Here is a 19,118-nt window from a genome sequence, read left to right as displayed (position 1 = left end):
ATACTAGCCACGCCCCCTTAGTTTCAAACACAATTATTGTTTATAAATACACAACTCATAAATGCATCTTATAGTATTAGATAAACATGTAAGAATCAAGTTGACAGGATTTTACAACATAATTCTAGTATTTGTTCCATGAAATTATATATTTATTCTTTTAGTAGCTTTTATGTTAAATTTTATATAATCAGAAATTCAGCTTCTATGTGTTGCCCCCTTAATGCTATCTGCCCCGAGCCGTCAGTTGTACATTGTGCTTGAACGCCTCATCATATGAACAGTGCAGTGCAGACAGACATGATGTTGATCGTTCTGTGTGTGGATTATATACACATCACCCCTGGAAACATTTAAATTTACTTTTTCATTTTAGTTCCTGAAAATACAATCATTCCACAATAAAATATTTTTCTCTTACTGAGTTTATTGTCATCTTCAATCCTATAAGGAAACTTGCAAGAAAACAAGGAAATAGGCAGCCCATCACTTCCTACAGACACTATAGGGAATGTGTTGTTAATTCCTAATCTTAAATATAATGGTGGCTTTTCTTAAATATTAAAATAGAATTTTACATTTGTGGACTTTAACATCGCCTCAAATGTATTACAAATATATAGAATGAGTAGTACTGCATACAAACTAAGAATTTGGTAACAGCTATTGTTGTGTACACTGGTTCACCTGTGGGGTTTACTGCTGAGACGCTATAATAGAGGACACAGAAGGCAAACGCTTCCTTTAAGGGACAGGTGAAAGATCTGGATCTATTGTATTGTTTCTTTTTTAATTGTCAAAAGCTTTGAAAAGCAAAAGCACACCATAGTCAGTCACATGAGGATAGATATTGAGAGTGTGAACTGAAAAACAAAGCCACTAAATCCACACGTGGCTGATGAGGATTGAGAAGCGGTCACAGGTACCGTAACACTACCCCTACTGTCTACATGGTTGCTGATGGGTCGTCGTGGAGATGGATGCCAATGCCAGATCACCTTAGTCCATTTCCATCTCTCTTGTGGTGGATTTTATGTGCTGGTTTCCCTTGGCGTCGCCCGTCCCATCTGGGCCTTGTTTGGAAGCAGGGCCGTTATTGTGAGCTTTGCTGTTGTGTTCATTCACCTCCTGCACTTCTTCCACAGTGGGCTTGGACCTGTTGATCACCGGGATGCACAAATCCTGCATTTCCTGTAAATCAGAACTTATAATGTCAGCCCGGATCACGTGATCACAGTGATTGAGAGATACCAGATACCTGTATCTTTGCCATGATTTCTGCTACTTTGACGATGGGGTCTTGAGTGATGGCCAGTTTATTCTGTGCATTCATCTTGCTGTTCATCCACATCATCGTGTCGTTCATGCACTTCTCCACAGTGTTCACCTCTTCTACACTCAAGTGTTGGTAACGTTCATCCTGGGGACCATTGAGAGGATTGTAGAATGATACAAACATGACAAACATCTCTTTGCACAACAGCACCAGATGGATGTTTTTGCATTATATTTTGCTTGCTTTGCTATTATATTTTTGATATTTTTGCCCTTTACTGTATTTGCTATTTGTACCTTATTTTATTTCACTATACTATTTTACATAGTACCATTCCCTTATTTTCTTGAAGCTGCTGGATCCGTGAATTTCTCTTGGGAGATGAATAATCCATCCCATCCATCCCATCCATCCCAACCATCCCATCCATCCAGAGATCTATATCTAGAGATCCATCCATCCATCCATCCATCCATCCATCCATCCATCCATCCATCTCTAATAGATCTATCTATATCTATCTAGATATAGCTCTCTAGATAGATCTCTATATCTATCTAGATCTCTATATCTAGATATAGATCCCTATCTACCTATTAATCTACCTATCAATCTACCCATCTACCCATCAATCTACCCATCAACCTATCCGTCTACCCATCAACCTACCCATCTACCATCAACCTACCCATCTGCCCATCAACCTACCCATCTACCCATCAACCTACCCATCTACCCACCCATCTACCTACCCATCTACCCACCCATCTACCTACCCATCTACCCATCAACTTATCTACCGACCCACCCATCTATCTACCCAACTACCCACCCATCTATCTACCAATCTACCCACCCATCAATCTACCCACCCATCAATCTACCCACCCATCCATCTACCCACCCATCTACCCAACCACCCATCCATCCACCCATCCATCTACCCATCCATCCACCCATCCATCTACCCATCCATCCACCCATCCACCCATCCACCCATCCACCCATCCACCCATCCACCCATCCACCCATCCATCCATCCACCCATCCACCCATCTACCCACCCACCCATCAATCTACCCACCCACCCATCCATCTACCCACCCATCCATCCATCTACCCACCCATCCATCCATTCATCTACCCACCCATCCATCCATCCACCCATCCATCCATCCATCCATCCATCCATCCATCCATCCATCCATCCATCCTCAAACCAGGTCCCCGTTGAATGGCACAAAGCACATGCGCAAACTCCCATGCAGCTTCCAGCACCCTTGCAAGGGTGTAGAGATGGAAAACAACTCTTTTCTTTCTTCTCTTTTCTTTGCACTTTGGAATAGACTCACACCCATCTTGAAAATGGGCACCAGCACCCCACTTCCATTTTCATCCAGAAGAAGCCAGGGTACGAATAATTTTGGTCCATTCAATTAAAATGGCTTTGACTCAACATGTGCAGCGAATTACACGGTAAAAACAGAATCACCTTTTGTTTAAAAGAGTTGACAAACTTCATGTAGAACTGAAGCCGCTTGCCAAGCTCTTCCAAAGCCTTCGGCCGGGCCTCGTGCTCTCTGTGCCGTTCTTGAATAGGTTGACCCAAATTCTGCAAAAGACGAGACAATCGGCTCATAGAAGCGTCTACGTCAAGGAAAAAAGGTAGTCTGAAAACAAACCTTGAGTGCGTCTAGTTTTTGCACGTAGACATCTTTGGGTTGGTCCTCTCCTTCTTCATACAGCCAGTTCTCAGTGTCCTCCAGCAGCAACGTTAACCTGTTACTGTCCTAGTGGTGAGAGATACATTGAAATACCATAAATGCGATACTTAAATATATATATATTTTAAAAGCACTTACTTCCTCTGTGATGTACTTTTCATAGATGCCACAGAGTTTGTTTCGGAGATCGTATACATATTCTTCCACAGCATTTTTAGCATCGTTCACCTCTTTCACTAGTTTGTCCTGCACGATCATCTGACGCTGTATACAAAATACTGCATCAAACTTCATGCTCTCAGTTTAAGCAGGTGTTAAATGAATACTCAAGAGGTACTCACCTCATACTGGACAAAGCTGCAAAGTACTTCACTGTTAAGCTGTCGGATGTTGCTGGCCACAATGGGCAGATCGGCGCTCTTTGCCTTCACTTTGGCCTTGCTACCTCCTGCTGCTGCTGCTGGATCTTGCATGTCCCCTGCATCATTTCCCTCCTGCACCACATTAACTATCAACACATTGACTGACAACACAATGGTGTAGATGTTATGGTCCATACTAGGGATCGACTGATATGGGTTTTTTTTGGGGCCGATGCCGATACCGATTTTTTTCCATCACCCTTAGCCGATGGCCGATTTTGTTTGGCCGATACTGCTTTTGATCCCTCACTTTACATGAAAAAATGACCATGATAAATATTACAGGTCGTAGTTTAAATTTATCTAGCATTGATGTGATGACTGCTCCTCCGCAGCTCTTTCTTGGTCTTTCTTGTTGTCACACCATGACTTAAACCAGGGGTCTCAAACACGCGGCCCGCAGGACAAGGCTCCCGCCTTGATATGAAAGTTTAATGTTAGTGCGGCCCCGCGCAAGTTTGATATGGATGCTGTATGGTATCATGTACCCAGAAAAAATTATTACGTTTGATTAATGTTCATGTTAAAGGTTAAATAACTTAATAGTTATCCTCCCTATCCGTGTGGAAGTGGTAAGTTTTTGGCTATTTAAGTTTAAAGGAAATAACTTGAAGGCTATCGTTTAGGTCGCTAGCTCTCTAGTTTGCGAGTTAGCATGTGTCTCAAGACCCTGCAGTTGCGCAATATGTTGTGAATAAAAAGAGTATAAATGTGACTATAGTCGTGTTTTGTCATGTCTGCAGGGTTTCTAATAATGCTTTGTTCATTTTAATCTGAAAAAAATAATTTGTCTACCCACCAACTATATGTGGTTTCGTAAGTTTTTTATTATTTGCCGTTTTATTATTATTATTAAATTTATTTATTACTGATTGATTGATTTTCTTTATTCTTGATTTGTTTATTTATTTTCATCTTATTTTGTGCAGAAAAATAAAAATTAAGATATTTGAGAACAGTGGAATGTTTTATCAGAGCTTTTATTGTAGAAAATCGGAACCAAAGCACTGAAAAAGTTTGTATATTTTTCTGTTTTTAATAAATGCGTTTTTTTTTGGGAAAACTTGATGCGGCCCAGCCTTGCCCAGACCCTAGCTCCAGTGGCGCCCAGGTAAATTGAGTATGAGACCCCTGACTTAAACTGTTATGCCTAGCGATCACCCAGTGAAATGCAATGGGCTTAGTAAAGTGTTAAAAGCAAGTTAACTATTACTTTTGAAATTGCGCCCTTGTTGTGATTCAACAGTGGGGGCGGGGTACCGCGACTACGTGTGTTGCGGGGTCGTCTACCACCGGGGCAGCTTGGAAAAATACATCGGCGAACCCGGCCGATACCGACACAAAGAAAAAAACGCAAATCGGCCCGATATATCGGTCGATACCTTAGTCCATACTACCAACCTTAGTGGTGGAATCTTCTTCATTTACGTTGTCCCCCTGGCTTTGGATGTCCTGGTCTACTTGCATTTTGGTCTGAGGCACAACATTTAAAAATTTGAATGAAAATACCAATTTTTTTTTTAATTCATCATGAAAATGAGTTTACCTGATCCTCAGCTCTGCCTTCATTCTGCACGAGCGGCTCTGCATCAATTTGCATGTCCTCCCCTTCTCCTTTCTGCTTCTCGATCAGAGAGGCGCTGGACACACTGAAGATGCCATGAACATTAAAACGCACCTTGACCTTCACTTTAGAGCTGTCTCCGTCTGGTTGCGGTACCACATTTTGTACTGTGAAGCATCCTGGTAAGAGATTGGGGAAAAAAATGAGAAGACTCTGGGTTATGATCCCATTATGGGATTCACAACATCAAATATGATTGATTACCTATTCTCTGGTCCGGATATGGAAGCTCTTGAGGGCAGCTGTAGAAGGCCTCGAGGTCAAAAGGCTCCTTCTTGTGGAAGGAGATCACTTTGGAAAACGGAGCAGCGTGATTCTTACTGAATACCTCACACTCTCTGAAAGAAAAACACACATAGGGAATTGGAAGTTTAAATTACACTGGACACTTAAGGTCATTAATGGAGTAATCAAGTATAACGTATAAGCCCTGACAGAAATTCTTCTTGTATCGAGTTATCGTATTCGGTGAGTTGTTTTTATTCTAACGGTGCAGCAGTGCATTGATTAAGTAATCAAGGAATCAACGGAGGCTTCACACTCAAATGTCAAACATCACAGCGAGTATCTTTAAAAAGGAGCTTTCATTATAAGACCGTTGTTGCTACTAGCAACAATTACACCACAGAGAAGCACATCGCAATGACTTTAATGTATTAGGTATGACAAGTGATCAAGTTATCGTGGATCATTTAAAGTGCAATGCTACCTGTTCCGGGAGGCTATCTTTACATAATTACAGAACATAACTAAAAAATAACTTGATTTTTTTTAATGTTACTGTCTCATTAAGTATAAAAAGATATTGTTATATTAAATAAAACTAAAATAATCTGATCACTCTTGGACAACATGTGACAATATATTAATGTTATGTTGCAGTTTAATCATTTTGAAATAGCTATCATTACTCCGTTCTTCAGTATAAAATAAGTTATATGCTAGATTGAATAAAACTAAAATATACAAAGTTTCATACCACAAGAGGCATATTTGTGAAATAATATGTTAAACACTGTTTAATCAAATTTGTAAAAATAATAAGCATGCATTTGATTGAATGAAGTTAAAATAAAATAAAACTAAAAAGGTCAAACTCTGTTATTCAGTATAAAATAAGTTATATGCTAGATTGAATAAAACTAAAATATACAAAGTTTCATACTACAAGAGGCATATTTGTGAAATAATATGTTAAACACTGTTTAATCAAATTTGTAAAAATAATAAGCATGCATTTGATTGAATGAAGTTAAAATAAAATAAAACTAAAAAGGTCAAATAAAACAAAATACTCAGTTTGATACATGAGGCAAATTAGTGTAAAAATGTGTTAAGCGCTGTTTAATGGATTAAAAAAATGACTCACCCTTTGAAAACATGTGACAGAGGCCTACTGATGTCATATTTAATAGAGTAAAAATACTCACATTAGTGTCTCATAAGTATAAAAATGTCAAGTATTTATTTATTAAATGTCAAGTATTTATTTATTGTTTTAATAAATACTCGGTTTGTGACAAAGGCATACTTGTGTCATGTGTAAAAATGTTACTGTTATTGGATATTAAAAAATTATTAAATAAAACTAAAGTAAAAAAAAATTACATACCCCAAGGTAACATGATGGAGGCATTAGGGCTGCAATTACTCATTATTTTCTTAGTCAATTAATCCAATGCGGGCGGCACGGCGGTCTAGTGGTTAGCGCGCAGACCTCACAGCTAGCAGATCAGGGTTCAATTCCACCCTCGGCCATCTCTGTGTGGAGTTTGCATGTTCTCCCCGTGCATGCGTGGGTTTTCTCCGGGTACTCCGGTTTCCTCCCACATTCCAAAAACATGCTAGGTTAATTAGCGACTCCAAATTGTCCATAGGTATGAATGTGAGTGTGAATGGTTGTTTGTCTGTATGTGCCCTGTGATTGGCTGGCGTACCCAGTGGTTAAGTTGACTTTGCGGTGCACATTCCATTCTGTTTCTTTATGGGAGTGGCTGTATTGTAGCATTTGTCATACTGTATACTTAGCAGCCAGGACAAAGAGGTGTGTATCCATTTCCTTTGTGACAGCATCACAAAATACAAAAGCTAGATTCAATTCAGGGAATTTCAATGCTTTCAATTTCAATGCTCACATGAGATGCTCTCCATTGTTCAAATTGTCCAAATCCCTACATGTACAAGGTTTTTGTAACTCGGGTCTTGCAGAGCTGTGATGTTTATTCCTTTTGAAGTACAGCCCCATTTTGCAAACAAGAGCTGCATCAGTCTCAAAATGTGTCTCTGTGACAAAGCAGTGTGAGACGTAAACACTCAAGAGCCAAGGTAACTCAAGTTTAAAAACTGTCCATAAAAATATCAACAATATGTAAGCGTCAATTGTCTTGTGTGTAGTTTATAGGGAAGTTGTACTCACCCCAGTCCGTCCTCTGTTGGTGATTTCCAGCGTAGTGTAATGGGGAAGGGGACGGTATCAGTGATGGAGAACTCCCGTACTTTGAACGCTGGAGACAAGATTGCACACTACACGAAACACAAAGTACAAATGTTAGCACAAGATTTTATGTATTTTCCCGACATTTTCATTAATAGCTGGACTGTATTGGAATTCGAAAATGTTCATTCATTCATTTTCTACTGCTTTTTCCTCACGCGGGGGTGCTGGAGCCTATCCCAGCTGTCTTCGCCAATCACAGGGCACATATAGACAAACAACCATTCACACTCACATTCATACCTATGGACAATTTGGAGTGGCTAATTAACCTAGCATGTTTTTGGAATGTGGGAGACACAAAACTCCACACAGAGATGGCCGAGGGTGGAATCGAACCCTGGTCTCCTAGCTGTGAGGTCTGCGCGCTAACCACTCGACCACCTTCTTATGTCTCTGGTATTATATGGGAGCCAGGCAATGATATTTCGTCGGCAATTTCACTGCTGTGTTATTGTGCAAGACAATAAAGGAAGTCAAACAACCATTCACACTCACATTGGACAATGGACAATTTGGAGTCGCCAATTAACCTAGCATGTTTTTTGGAATGTGGGAGGAAACCGGAGTACCCGGAGAAAACCCACACAAAACTCCACACAGAGATGGCCGAGGGTGGAATCGAACCCTGGTCTCCTAGCTGTGAGGTCTGCGCGCTAACCACTCGACCACCTTCTTATGTCTGATATTATATGGGAGCCAGACAACAACATTTCGTTGGCAATTTCACTGCTGTGTTATTGTGCAAGACAATAAAGGAAGTCAAACAACCATTCACACTCACATTCATACCTATGGACAATTTGGAGTCGCCAATTAACCTACCATGTTTTTTTGGACCCGGAGAAAACCCACGCATGCACGGGGAGAACATGCAAACTCCACACAGAGATGGCTGAGGGTGGAATCGAACCCTGGTCCTCCTAGCTGTGAGGTCTGCGCGGTAACCACTCTTCCACTGTGCCGCCCGAAATTTTTTTTTTTTTTGGGCAAATATATGAAACCTGACAGTGCATTTATTACATCAATCAAAATATAACTTTCTATTATTTACATTTGTATTCAGCTATCTGATCACAAGCACAAAAGGAGTCAGTCTTGTTTTCCCCTGTTATTATCATTGTAATATTCATTCATTCATTCATTTTCTACCGCTTTTTCCTCATGAGTGTTGCGGGGGTGCTGGAGCCTATCTCAGCTGTCTTCGGGCGAGAGGCGGGGTACACCCTGGACTGGTGGCCAGCCAATCACAGGGCACATATAGACAAACAACCATTCACACTCACATTCATACCTATGGACAATTTGGAGTCGCTAATTAACCTAGCATGTTTTTGGAATGTGGGAGGAAACCGGAGTACCCGGAGAAATCCCACGCATGCATGGGGAGAACATGCAAACTCCACACAGAGATGGCCAAGGGTGAAGGGTGGAATTGAACCCTGGTCTCCTAGCTGTGAGGTCTGCGCGCTAACCACTCGCCCGCCGTGCCCCCGATTGTAATATTATTATTGTTATTATCATGATCATTATTATTATTATTGTTATAATCTTTATCATTATTACCATTTTATTACCATAATATTACCATTTCCATCATTATAGTTAACAATTTTTTGATTTTTTTTAAATTATTTAATTTGACAGTTCTGTTTCGATATCAGAAAAATAGCACAGTAGCGGTTGAAAAATAGGAACCGTGGCACGAAGACTGAGCTTTTTGTTGAAATGTCAGAGGACAGTCATCACCTGAAGGGCACAGCCTCTAGCGACAGCCTCGTCAGCGTTGAGCGTGGTGCTGACGTCTTTGCCGAAGAATTTTGCGATCCTCTCTTTAATGGCCGGCATTCTCGTCGCTCCTCCAACTATCTCCACGGCGTAGATGTCATCCCGGCTTAGGTCTGCCACACGTCATGGTTATTTATATAACATCAACAGATGTACCTGACGTACCTTTCAATCATAATTGTTCAAACATACTTGAGTGTTCAAGTGCGACCTTCAGCGGCATCTCCACCCGCATTAGATACTGGGAACACATGTCTTCAAAATGGCCTCTGAGTTAGAAAGAAAAGGTCAACATCATGTCAAATGTTACCATAGCTAAAAGAGAGAAGCTTTTTTTTTGGACCTGTTCATCCTACTGGTGACATCAATGTCATTCATGAAGCATTCGATGTTGAGTGGCAGGTCTGAGGAGTTAGCGCTCATCAGCTTCTTGAGTTTCTCGCACTCCTGATGTAGACGCAGCACGGCTCTCGGGTTCTCTCGCACGTGCAGCTTGTACTTGACTTTGAACTCCTCGCAGAAGTAATTCACCAAAGCCTCGTCAAAGTTACGCCCGCCCAGGTAGGGGTCGAACGCCGACGCAAGGACCTGAAAAGAAGAGCGGATTCGGCTCGGTAAGGATGAGGTTCTAGTGTGAAAATTGAGTAAAATTGGCTTAATCTGACCTTGAGTTTGCCTTTGTTGAAGGATGTGATGGAGACCTGGTAGGAGGAATGTCCCATGTCCACAAACACAACATTTCGAGGCCTTTCCTCTGGAGTGGGAAGGTCCTGCTTGTAGATCCCGTAGGCTAACGCCACTATCAAGCAATTACAACATTTATTCTTAGATTAATAATGTTCTTACAGTAAAATGTGTCTCTAGAGCCTGTTTATGAACACTAAAGAAAAACCTCAGTTGTTTGATTCCCAAGAGGCTTTTCTTTCGGCTTTTCCCTTCGGGTGTCGCCACAGCAAATTAATCTCCATCCAACCCTGTCTTGGATGGATGCATCTGTCTCTCTCACACAAACTACCCTCATGTCCTACTTCACTACATCCATACACCTCCTCTTTGGTCTTCCTCTCTGGCCTCTCTGACTGGTCGCCAGCCAATCACAGGGCACATATAGACAAACAACCATTCACACTCACATTCATACCTATGGACAATTTGGAGTCACCAATTAACCTAGCATGTTTTTGGAATGTGGGAGGAAACCGGAGAAAACCCACACAAAACTCCACACAGAGATGGCCGAGGGTGGAATCGAACCCTGGTCTCCTAGCTGTGAGGTCTGCGCGATAACCACTAGTCCACCTTCTTATGCCTATGGTATAATATGGGAGACAGGCAACGACATTTTGTTGACAATTTCACTGCTGTGTTATTGTGCAATGACAATAAAGGAAGTCAAACAACCATTCACACTCACATTCATACCTATAGACAATTTGGAGTCACCAATTAACCTAGCATGTTTTTGGAAACTGTGGGAGGAAACCGGAGTACCCGGACAAAAACTCACACAAAATTCCACACAGAGATGGACGAGGGTGGAATCGAACCCTGGTCTCCTAGCTGTGAGGTCTGGGCGCTAAACACTCGGCCACCTTATTATGTCTCTGGTATTATATGGGAGCCAAGCAACGACATTTCGTTGGCAATTTCACTGCTGTGTTATTGTGCAATGACAATAAGGGAAGTCAAACAACCATTCACACTCACATTCATACCTATGGACAATTTGGAGTCGCTAATTAACCTAGCATGTTTTGGAATGTGGGAGGAAACCAGAGTACCCGGACAAAAACCCACACAGAGATGGATGAGGGTGGAATCGAACCCTGGTCTCCTAGCTGTGAGGCCTACGCGCTAACCACTCGACCACCTTCTTTGTCTCTGGTATTATATGGGAGCCAGGCAACGACATTCATTCATTCATTCATTCATTTTCTACCGCTTTTTCCTCACGAGGGTCGCGGGGGTGCTGGAGCCTATCCCAGCTGTCTTCGGGCGAGAGGCGGGGTACACCCTGGACTGGTGGCCAGCCAATCACAGGGCACATATAGACAAACAACCATTCACACTCACATTCATACCTATGGACAATTTGGAGTCGCTAATTAACCTAGCATGTTTTTGGAATGTGGGAGGAAACCGGAGTACCCGGACAAAAACCCACACAAAACTCCACACAGAGATGGCCGAGGGTGGAATCGAACCCTGGTAAGATAAGTTGTACTTTATCCACAATATTGTACACTCACTGGTCTTTTAACAGGCCTGACCTGCAGTGGTGTCGTTTATTAGCCGTAAACAGTTGAGCCCGGCTATTTGCGTCGCATCCAACACTGATCGCCGCTCAGCATCTGTAAAAAAGCTTGGTACCTGAAGAAAAGGCAAGGAAACAAACACCGTTAAGAGCAGGGGCTTCTCAAACAGTGAGGCGGGGCACCCTGGGAGGGGTGGAAGGGGGGGCGTGGTGAACTGGAATGTTTCCATCACTCACAGAGACAACGCAGTCCACCACTGGCTTCTTCAAGGCGGACTCTGATGTCTCCTTCAGCTTGGTGAGCAGCATCCCTGTGATCTGCTCTACTGTAAATACCTTGTCCTCCTCCAAATAACGCACCTGGAAAAACAGTATATATTATAGCTTATGACTAAGAAATTTACATATTTTATATTTACACATTTTTATCAAAACAAACATGCAAGTCTACACTATTTTATACTAAGTTGGAACCTGCAAGACATGCTGGGTACGCTCCTGGTGGGGGAATGGCATCTTGCACATAGTGGTTAGCATGTAGGCCACAGTCTGGAGATCTAGATACCGGGGTTCGATTCTCCGCTTGGGAATCTCTGTGTGAAGTTTGCATGTTCTCCGGGTACTCAATTTCCTCCCACATTATGAATGTGAATAATCTAATATTATAATATATAGTATTATAGTACATTTACCCTATTATTGTACCCTTATATATCATGTTGCTAATAATATATATCCTGTATATACATGATGCAGGGCTGCACGGTGGTCGAGTGATTAGCACGCAGACCTCACAACTAGGAGACCAGAGTTCAATTCCACCCTCGGTCATCTCCGTGTGGAGTTTGCATGTTCTCCCCGTGCATGCGTGGGTTTTCTCCGGGTACTCCGGTTTCCTCCCACATTCCAAAAACATGCTAGGTTAATTAGCGACTCCAAATTGTCCATAGGTATGAATGTGAGTGTGAATGGTTGTTTGTCTATATGTGCCCTGTGATTGGCTGGCCACCAGTTCAAAGGGTATACCCCACCTCTCGCCCGAAGACAGCTGGGATAGGCTCCAGCACACCCCACGACCCACGTGAAAAGCGGTAGAAAATTAATGAATTTAATTTCCATTCAGAACCCGCATCTCATGCTGGGAAGCCCACAAACAGGAAGTAACCCAGTTATGGGTTTAACATGCTAGGTTAATTGGCGACTCCAAATTGTCCATAGGTATGAATGTGAGTGTGAATGGTTGTCTATATGTGCCCTGTGATTGGCTGGCCACCAGTCCAAGGGTATACCCAGCCTCTCGCTTTAAATCAGCTGGGATAGGCTCCAGCACCCTTGTGAGGATAAGCGGTAGAAAATGAATAAATTGCTTCCAGACCTGGCTGTAATATGTGAATTTCCGCCTGTTTATAACCTTCTAAATACAGTTTTTAACATTATTAGAGCCCTCTACACTGGCAATAACACCCCTATAGTCACCTTTACACTCATGTCAGCTATTATTATTATTTAACATGGATAATGTTTAAACATATTCATCTTTCTTTGCTTGTTCTTCAACTACATGTTTTTTTTGCCATTCAGGTGGTCCTTGAACACAACCCTAAAAAGCAAAAAAAGCATGCACTAGCACAAGGTACAATAACAGTGTCCAACGTTCAGCCAGGGGGCCATTTGCAGCCCACAATAATTGTTTTTTTGGTATATTCTAACAATAACATTCAACATGGCCTGATTAAGTGATTTATGACATAGTATCACATACATTTAAGTACATTTTGGGTGCAAAAATCAGAAAAAAACTATCAGTATGGAAGTTTATGAGTACTTTACCTTAATTCCAGTGTTACCGCTGGCCAGTTTATGCAAACTGTAAGGTAGTTTGTTTCTTTCTCCTTGCACAAACGGGTCATCAAATGCTCTGCCATGGAACCTTTTGAAGCCATGAACTGTATTTTTGAAGTTTGTTATGACCTGGGAATTGTATAGTTAGCACATTTTGTCAATGTTTTGTTACATTTAATAATAAATAGGATTGCATCAAAATGCCCTTACTTGACTCTTGGCTGCATTCCCAATTATGCGATTTTTGGATGCAAAAGACACACAAGCCCTTGATGAGGATGAGGGGAGACAAGTGAATCAGGAGATGAAGTATAGAGAAGTAATCCTGCTAAGATATGCGGCAGGCAGATACACTTTTTGAGGATAAATTACTATGCAGTATAGTCAGGCACAATTATATCATGTGTTTAGAACGCAACCGTGGCTAACAATCTGCCAACTTTGTGCAGAATCATATCAGTTATCAGATCAATTACTCTGCCAGTCCATTTGAATTGATTCTGATGACACTTTGACCTCTGGTAAACCTGCTAAGGCTGAAGTTAAAGGCCTCTCTCACACCCAGAGTCAGCCACCATCATCATCATCCTTGCAGCCTGCACTGTATCCTCATCAAAACCTCAACGCGCGCACATTGCATAACATTAACTACTCACAGCTATGATGTATTGTGTTGTATTATTTGTACTTACGGCGTGCATCTGTCACTATATTCGTTGGCGATGGTTTCAATGCCACCACTCCTGGCCACGGCGATGTAGCAGTTTAGGAAACCCACATCAATGCCCACCACTGACATGATGGACGCTCTTATGTACCCGCCTTGGAAACTTATCTTCTGGCAGTGACCGCACTTGTCACCTTTGTAGGAAAAAAAAATACGATGCTATTTTATTCCGCAAAAAAAAAAAAAAGATCTGAAGATGAACACGTCCGCCAACTATGGGTGCTGTGAGTAAATTACCCACTGTTATGTAATTCAGGCTGTTTATAGCAAACTCATCCGGCGTAATCCTGAGGGCAACGATGACCAGAGAGGATTCTCCCACTCCGAGGCGACCGTAAACATCACCAAAGGATCTGAAAGCCTGACGCTCTTAAACCCCGCCCCAATCGTCACTGATTGGTGCGTCATCCTCACTTGCCCATACGTGATTGGTGCGTGAGGCAATCGATAACAGAACAATCTAGAACTCGCTGGAAATGGGAACCTTTGAATACGTCATAGCGGTGCTACGATGACGGAGACGATTTGTATTTGTGATGTCCAGCGTTTTATGTGTCCTTTCTTTCGTTAGTTGTCGTCATAAATGTTTTAACTGCCCATATCGGCAATGAATTATCTATTTTTGGAACTAGCAAAGGTGGTGCTGCTTGTAATGTCTGGTAAGCACCACAGGTGTGGTTTGGTTACTTACATAAGTATATGTAACAATAATGTCACAAAAACATACCAATGTGTTTTAAAATATTTTAACTTCATTAAATTTGTACATTCGCTGTGTTTATAGCATATTTTGGCACTGTAAAATGTAGCCCTCGAAATGTGTAAAAGCATAAAACACTAACATCTACTGTATTGCATTGTCCACATTTTTGTAATATTAAATTCTACAATATATATACAATAATATGTATTTTATATTTATATCCCATCACCTTGTTCATGGACCAAAAGCACAGTACTGCTCCTTTATATTCGCACACAGTCGACCGCCCCTAAACAGGAAGTGGTAGTCAAATAAGTCAAGTAAGCAGGCAAGCTAGCTCGCTAGTTGCAGTAACTAGGCTGCCCTCGTATTAAAGGTATTTTTGCCAAAATGGGATTATTCGGCAGAACACCGGAGAAGCCACCGAAAGATCTGGTAAGCAGCACCGACCACCTTAAGGCACTTCCGGCTTAGTTAAATTGAAACGCGATAGTGCTAACTTTGCTAGCTGTGCTAGCGTTAACTCCCAAACTCCAAACATGCTAACTACCTTCTAAACGCATTGTCATGCGAATAGCTTACATTCATCTGGTTGTATCCATATGTCACTCCTAACGTGTGTTTACACTCTCAGAATAATGGATTAAATTGCAAAATAGCGCGATTATAGGTAGCGCTAGTTAGCTAAGATACCATGGAAGCTATGCTGTCAATCACTGCGATGTAAACAAACCCGATTACTAGCAGATTATCTGTCCCAGTATCAGTAATAATAACATACATTTAACCTTATTATTTGTATCATTGTTGTGAAACAACCGTAACCACCATGTTATGAAACATTGTGTTTTGTATGGTTTCAGGTAAATGAGTGGACACAGAAAATCCGTAAGGAATCGAGAACCATCGACAGACAAATTCGAGGTAAAGTATCAATGTCATATTATTTGTCGTTTATAACTATTTAATAGAGTATGTATAGAAAAATATGTCAGGCGACAGTAAATTTGCAAATTTGATCCCTGCATAATTGTTTCCATTGCAATATTTTATTAAGGTATGGTTAATGTTAACACAAAACACGTATTTAACGGTTTTAGATGCATAAAACTGTTTTAAATGCATATACATGAACATTTAGGATTACTTTTACTTTCATTGAAGACATGATTGTTGACGTGACTTTTGCCAAAGACGCAATGTGTCAGCAAGGACACCATTTTCAAGCCATTGTCAAGAGTTATGTATTTATTCAATAATGTTTATCACGATGTTTATCAAAATGCTGGCATTTGCAACTTTCTTTGGCTCACTTTCCAGTTATTGAGGTGACAGACACTATTAAATTCAAGAAATAACTCAGTGGGTAAACAGAAAATTTATGTACATGTGGCGTTTTGGTCAGAACAGTCCGAACATCATTGCATGTGTCTTTCTTGTTGCAGATATTCAAAGGGAACAAGAAAAAGTGAAGAGATCCATCAAAGATGCAGCCAAAAAGGGCCAGAAGGATGTTTGTGTGATTCTCGCTAAAGAGATGATTCAGTCAAAACGTGCCGTGACAAAACTCTACTCCTCCAAAGCCCACCTGAACTCGGTGATGCTCAACATGAAGAATCAACTTTGTGAGTTTTATATCACAGCGACACGTGGACTCCAAATTGAAACTCTTAAAAGTGACTTTTCCTGCTTTTTCTTTTTAGCTTTACTGCGTGTGGCCGGGTCCCTGCAGAAGAGCACAGATGTCATGAGAGCCATGCAAAATCTTATTAAAGTCCCAGAGATACAGGCCACCATGAGAGAACTATCAAAGGAGATGATGAAGGTAAGCAATGGTGTCCGGGTGCATCATCCACTCCCCAAATTGACACCACCCTTGGGGAAAAATGAGCACATGGTGCATTAAATGCCCTTACGGTAGCCACATTTCCTCCAAGAAATACAATTATGTTTGGTTTATGTGGGCATGTTTGTGTACAAACTTGAGTACTATAGTAACTTTGTCTATTATATATATTATATATATTATATATATTTGTCTAATATGGTTGTTTCCAAAGGGTGGATTAGCAAATGGGGAACAGGGACCTAAAAAGGCTGACTTTAGAGGGGGCTGCTAAAGTTAGAGTTACACATGTCAATCCCCATAGTAACACACAGTAGCGTTTCCTCTATTGAATAAACTTGGGAATTTCTCTTGGAGATGAATAAAGCATCCATCCATCCACTAAAGCATCCATCCATCCACTAAACCATCCATCCATCCACTAAACTAAAGTAAACTAAACTAAACTATCCATCCACTAAACTAAACTATCCATCCATCCATCCATCCACTAAACTAAACTATCCATCCATCCATCCACTAAACTAAATTATCCATCCATCCACTAAACTATCCATCCATCTATCCACTAAACTAAACTATCCATCCATCCATCCATCCATCCATCCACTAAACTAAAGTATCCATCCATCCATCCATCCATCCACTAAACTAAACTATCCATCCATCCATCCATCCACTAAACTAAACTATCCATCCACTAAACTAAACTATCCATCCATCCATCCATCCATCCACTAAACTAAACTATCCATCCATCCACTAAACTAAACTATCCATCCATCCATCCATCCATCCACTAAACTAAAGTATCCATCCATCCATCCACTAAACTAAACTATCCATCCATCCATCCATCCATTCACTAAACTAAACTATCCATCCATCCATCCATCCATCCATCCATCCATCCACTAAACTAAACTATCCATCCATCCATCCATCCACTAAACTAAACTATCCATCCATCCATCCACTAAACTAAACTAAACTATCCATCCATCCATCCATCCATCCATTCACTAAACTAAACTATCCATCCATCCATCCACTAAACTATCCATCCATCCATCCACTAAACTATCCATCCATCCATCCATCCATCCATCCATCCACCCACTAAACTATCCATCCATCCATCCATCCACTAAACTAAACTATCCATCCACCCATCCATCCATCCACTACTAAACCATCCATCCATCCATCAACTAAACTAAACTAAACTAAAACATCCATTCACTAAACTATCCATCCATCCATCAACTAAACTATCCATCTAAACTAACTTGCTGGAGAACTAGTTATATACGTGCATACGTGTATGAAGAAAATCCTGTCATTATGTTTACCAAACCAAATAATCCTAGCATTCCTTATGCAGGCTGGTATCATTGAGGAAATGTTGGAAGACACTTTTGACAGCATTGAGGACGGAGAGGACATGGAGGAAGCGGCAGCGGAGGAAGTCGACAAGATCCTCTTTGAGATTACAGCAGGTGAAAAGAATCGTCTTGTACTATTTAGCTGTTTTGTTGTGGCCATTGTATTGGAATTAAAGCTTTTCCCTGTTAGGCGCCCTCGGTAAAGCGCCCGGCAAAGTCACAGACGCCCTGCCCGAGATGCCGTCCGGAGCCACCGCAGCCTCAGAGGATGAATCCGAGGAAGACATTGAAGAGATGCAGTCCAGACTAGCTGCTCTTCGGAGTTAAGGTGGCCGGCTAAATGTACTGTTAGTTTGCTCGCTCAATCCAAGAGCAGAGACATCACAGGTTCAGCTTTTTGCAGTACTGAGCATCCTCTCTGCGACTTACTATCATTTATTTCCTCACATAATCTTCTGGGTTACACTTTGTGCTTGGGTCATTATGCCATTTTTGATTTGGTCAGAGGACTTTTGCTCTTTTTATTCTAAGTGGTTATTCTCGGTATTACCCGAAGTTATTAAATAGATGGTTTCCAAAAGTGTAAATAATGTAAGTATGAAAAGCCTACTGTGCCTATAGTGCTTCGTCATCTGTCCTTTTTGATTGGTATGTGTTTCATCTTTAAACTCGGTTTAAATTTTCAACTCAAATTCACATCACTAAGTAGACCTTTGTAACGAAAACTCTAGAGTAATATGTGCGTTTTTTTTTTAACACAGGTCTGTACAGTCACTGTCTTCTATACGGAATAGACTAAATATACGGAATAGACCAAAAAAAATGCACGCAAACCCCCTTCTCCCCGCGCACCCCGGCACATTTGTTGTGCGTCAACACTCTTGTGTGTCCAAAGTTTGCAGGATATCTATCTTGTGGAAGTGCAATGTGTGTGTATTTTGTATGTACATGGGGTATAAATTAAGGAAATTAAATTTTAAGGACAAAGGGGACTGTTTCTGAAATGTAGTTATTTTTTTGCTGCATGTTAATG

The 19,118-nt window shown here is 41.2% G+C and overlaps 2 protein-coding genes across 3 annotated transcripts; one reads left to right on the top strand and one right to left on the bottom strand.

The window, feature by feature from the left end:
* Positions 1 to 408: 408 nt before the first annotated feature.
* hspa4l (heat shock protein 4 like) lies at positions 409 to 15,159 on the bottom strand. Of its 2 annotated transcripts, none has more exons than XM_058090792.1 (20): positions 15,084 to 15,159; positions 14,117 to 14,285; positions 13,635 to 13,692; positions 13,413 to 13,553; positions 11,820 to 11,942; positions 11,599 to 11,698; positions 9,994 to 10,127; positions 9,672 to 9,916; positions 9,521 to 9,597; positions 9,290 to 9,441; positions 7,463 to 7,569; positions 5,251 to 5,384; positions 4,969 to 5,165; positions 4,824 to 4,895; positions 3,342 to 3,494; positions 3,139 to 3,264; positions 2,959 to 3,066; positions 2,769 to 2,888; positions 1,259 to 1,420; positions 409 to 1,191 (listed from the first exon to the last, which is right to left on the bottom strand). In XM_058090792.1, exons 2-20 carry the CDS (start codon positions 14,221 to 14,223, stop codon positions 1,000 to 1,002), a joined length of 2,508 nt encoding a protein of 835 aa, XP_057946775.1. In that variant the 5' UTR covers positions 14,224 to 14,285; positions 15,084 to 15,159; the 3' UTR covers positions 409 to 999. The 2 variants fall into 2 exon arrangements, with proteins under 2 accessions (XP_057946775.1, XP_057946774.1); XM_058090791.1 differs by lacking the exon at positions 15,084 to 15,159 and adding an exon at positions 14,393 to 14,513.
* chmp3 (charged multivesicular body protein 3) lies at positions 15,125 to 19,075 on the top strand. Its single transcript, XM_058090805.1, has 6 exons — positions 15,125 to 15,289; positions 15,718 to 15,778; positions 16,300 to 16,479; positions 16,558 to 16,679; positions 18,085 to 18,199; positions 18,276 to 19,075. The coding sequence occupies exons 1-6, from the start codon at positions 15,245 to 15,247 to the stop codon at positions 18,410 to 18,412; spliced, it is 660 nt and encodes a 219-aa protein (XP_057946788.1). The 5' UTR covers positions 15,125 to 15,244; the 3' UTR covers positions 18,413 to 19,075.
* The last annotated feature ends 43 nt before the right edge of the window (positions 19,076 to 19,118 follow it).

Source organism: Doryrhamphus excisus, chromosome 13 (assembly GCF_030265055.1).
Source record: "Doryrhamphus excisus isolate RoL2022-K1 chromosome 13, RoL_Dexc_1.0, whole genome shotgun sequence".
NCBI lineage: Eukaryota > Metazoa > Chordata > Actinopteri > Syngnathiformes > Syngnathidae > Doryrhamphus > Doryrhamphus excisus.
Note: the sequence above shows the minus strand (reverse complement) of the source record. Positions and strands in the feature narration are given on the sequence as shown.

Coding starts and splice junctions, on each gene's coding strand:
- hspa4l (XM_058090792.1), bottom strand. CDS start 14,223: ATGTCAGTGGTGGGCATTGATGTGGGTTTCCTAAACTGCTACATCGCC. Junction 5,385..7,462: donor CCAACAGAGGACGGACTGGG/GTGAGTACAACT, acceptor TTTTTCTTTCAG/AGAGTGTGAGGTATTCAGTA. Junction 5,166..5,250: donor ATATCCGGACCAGAGAATAG/GTAATCAATCAT, acceptor ATCTCTTACCAG/GATGCTTCACAGTACAAAAT.
- chmp3 (XM_058090805.1), top strand. CDS start 15,245: ATGGGATTATTCGGCAGAACACCGGAGAAGCCACCGAAAGATCTG. Junction 15,779..16,299: donor CATCGACAGACAAATTCGAG/GTAAAGTATCAA, acceptor TTCTTGTTGCAG/ATATTCAAAGGGAACAAGAA. Junction 16,680..18,084: donor TATCAAAGGAGATGATGAAG/GTAAGCAATGGT, acceptor TTCCTTATGCAG/GCTGGTATCATTGAGGAAAT.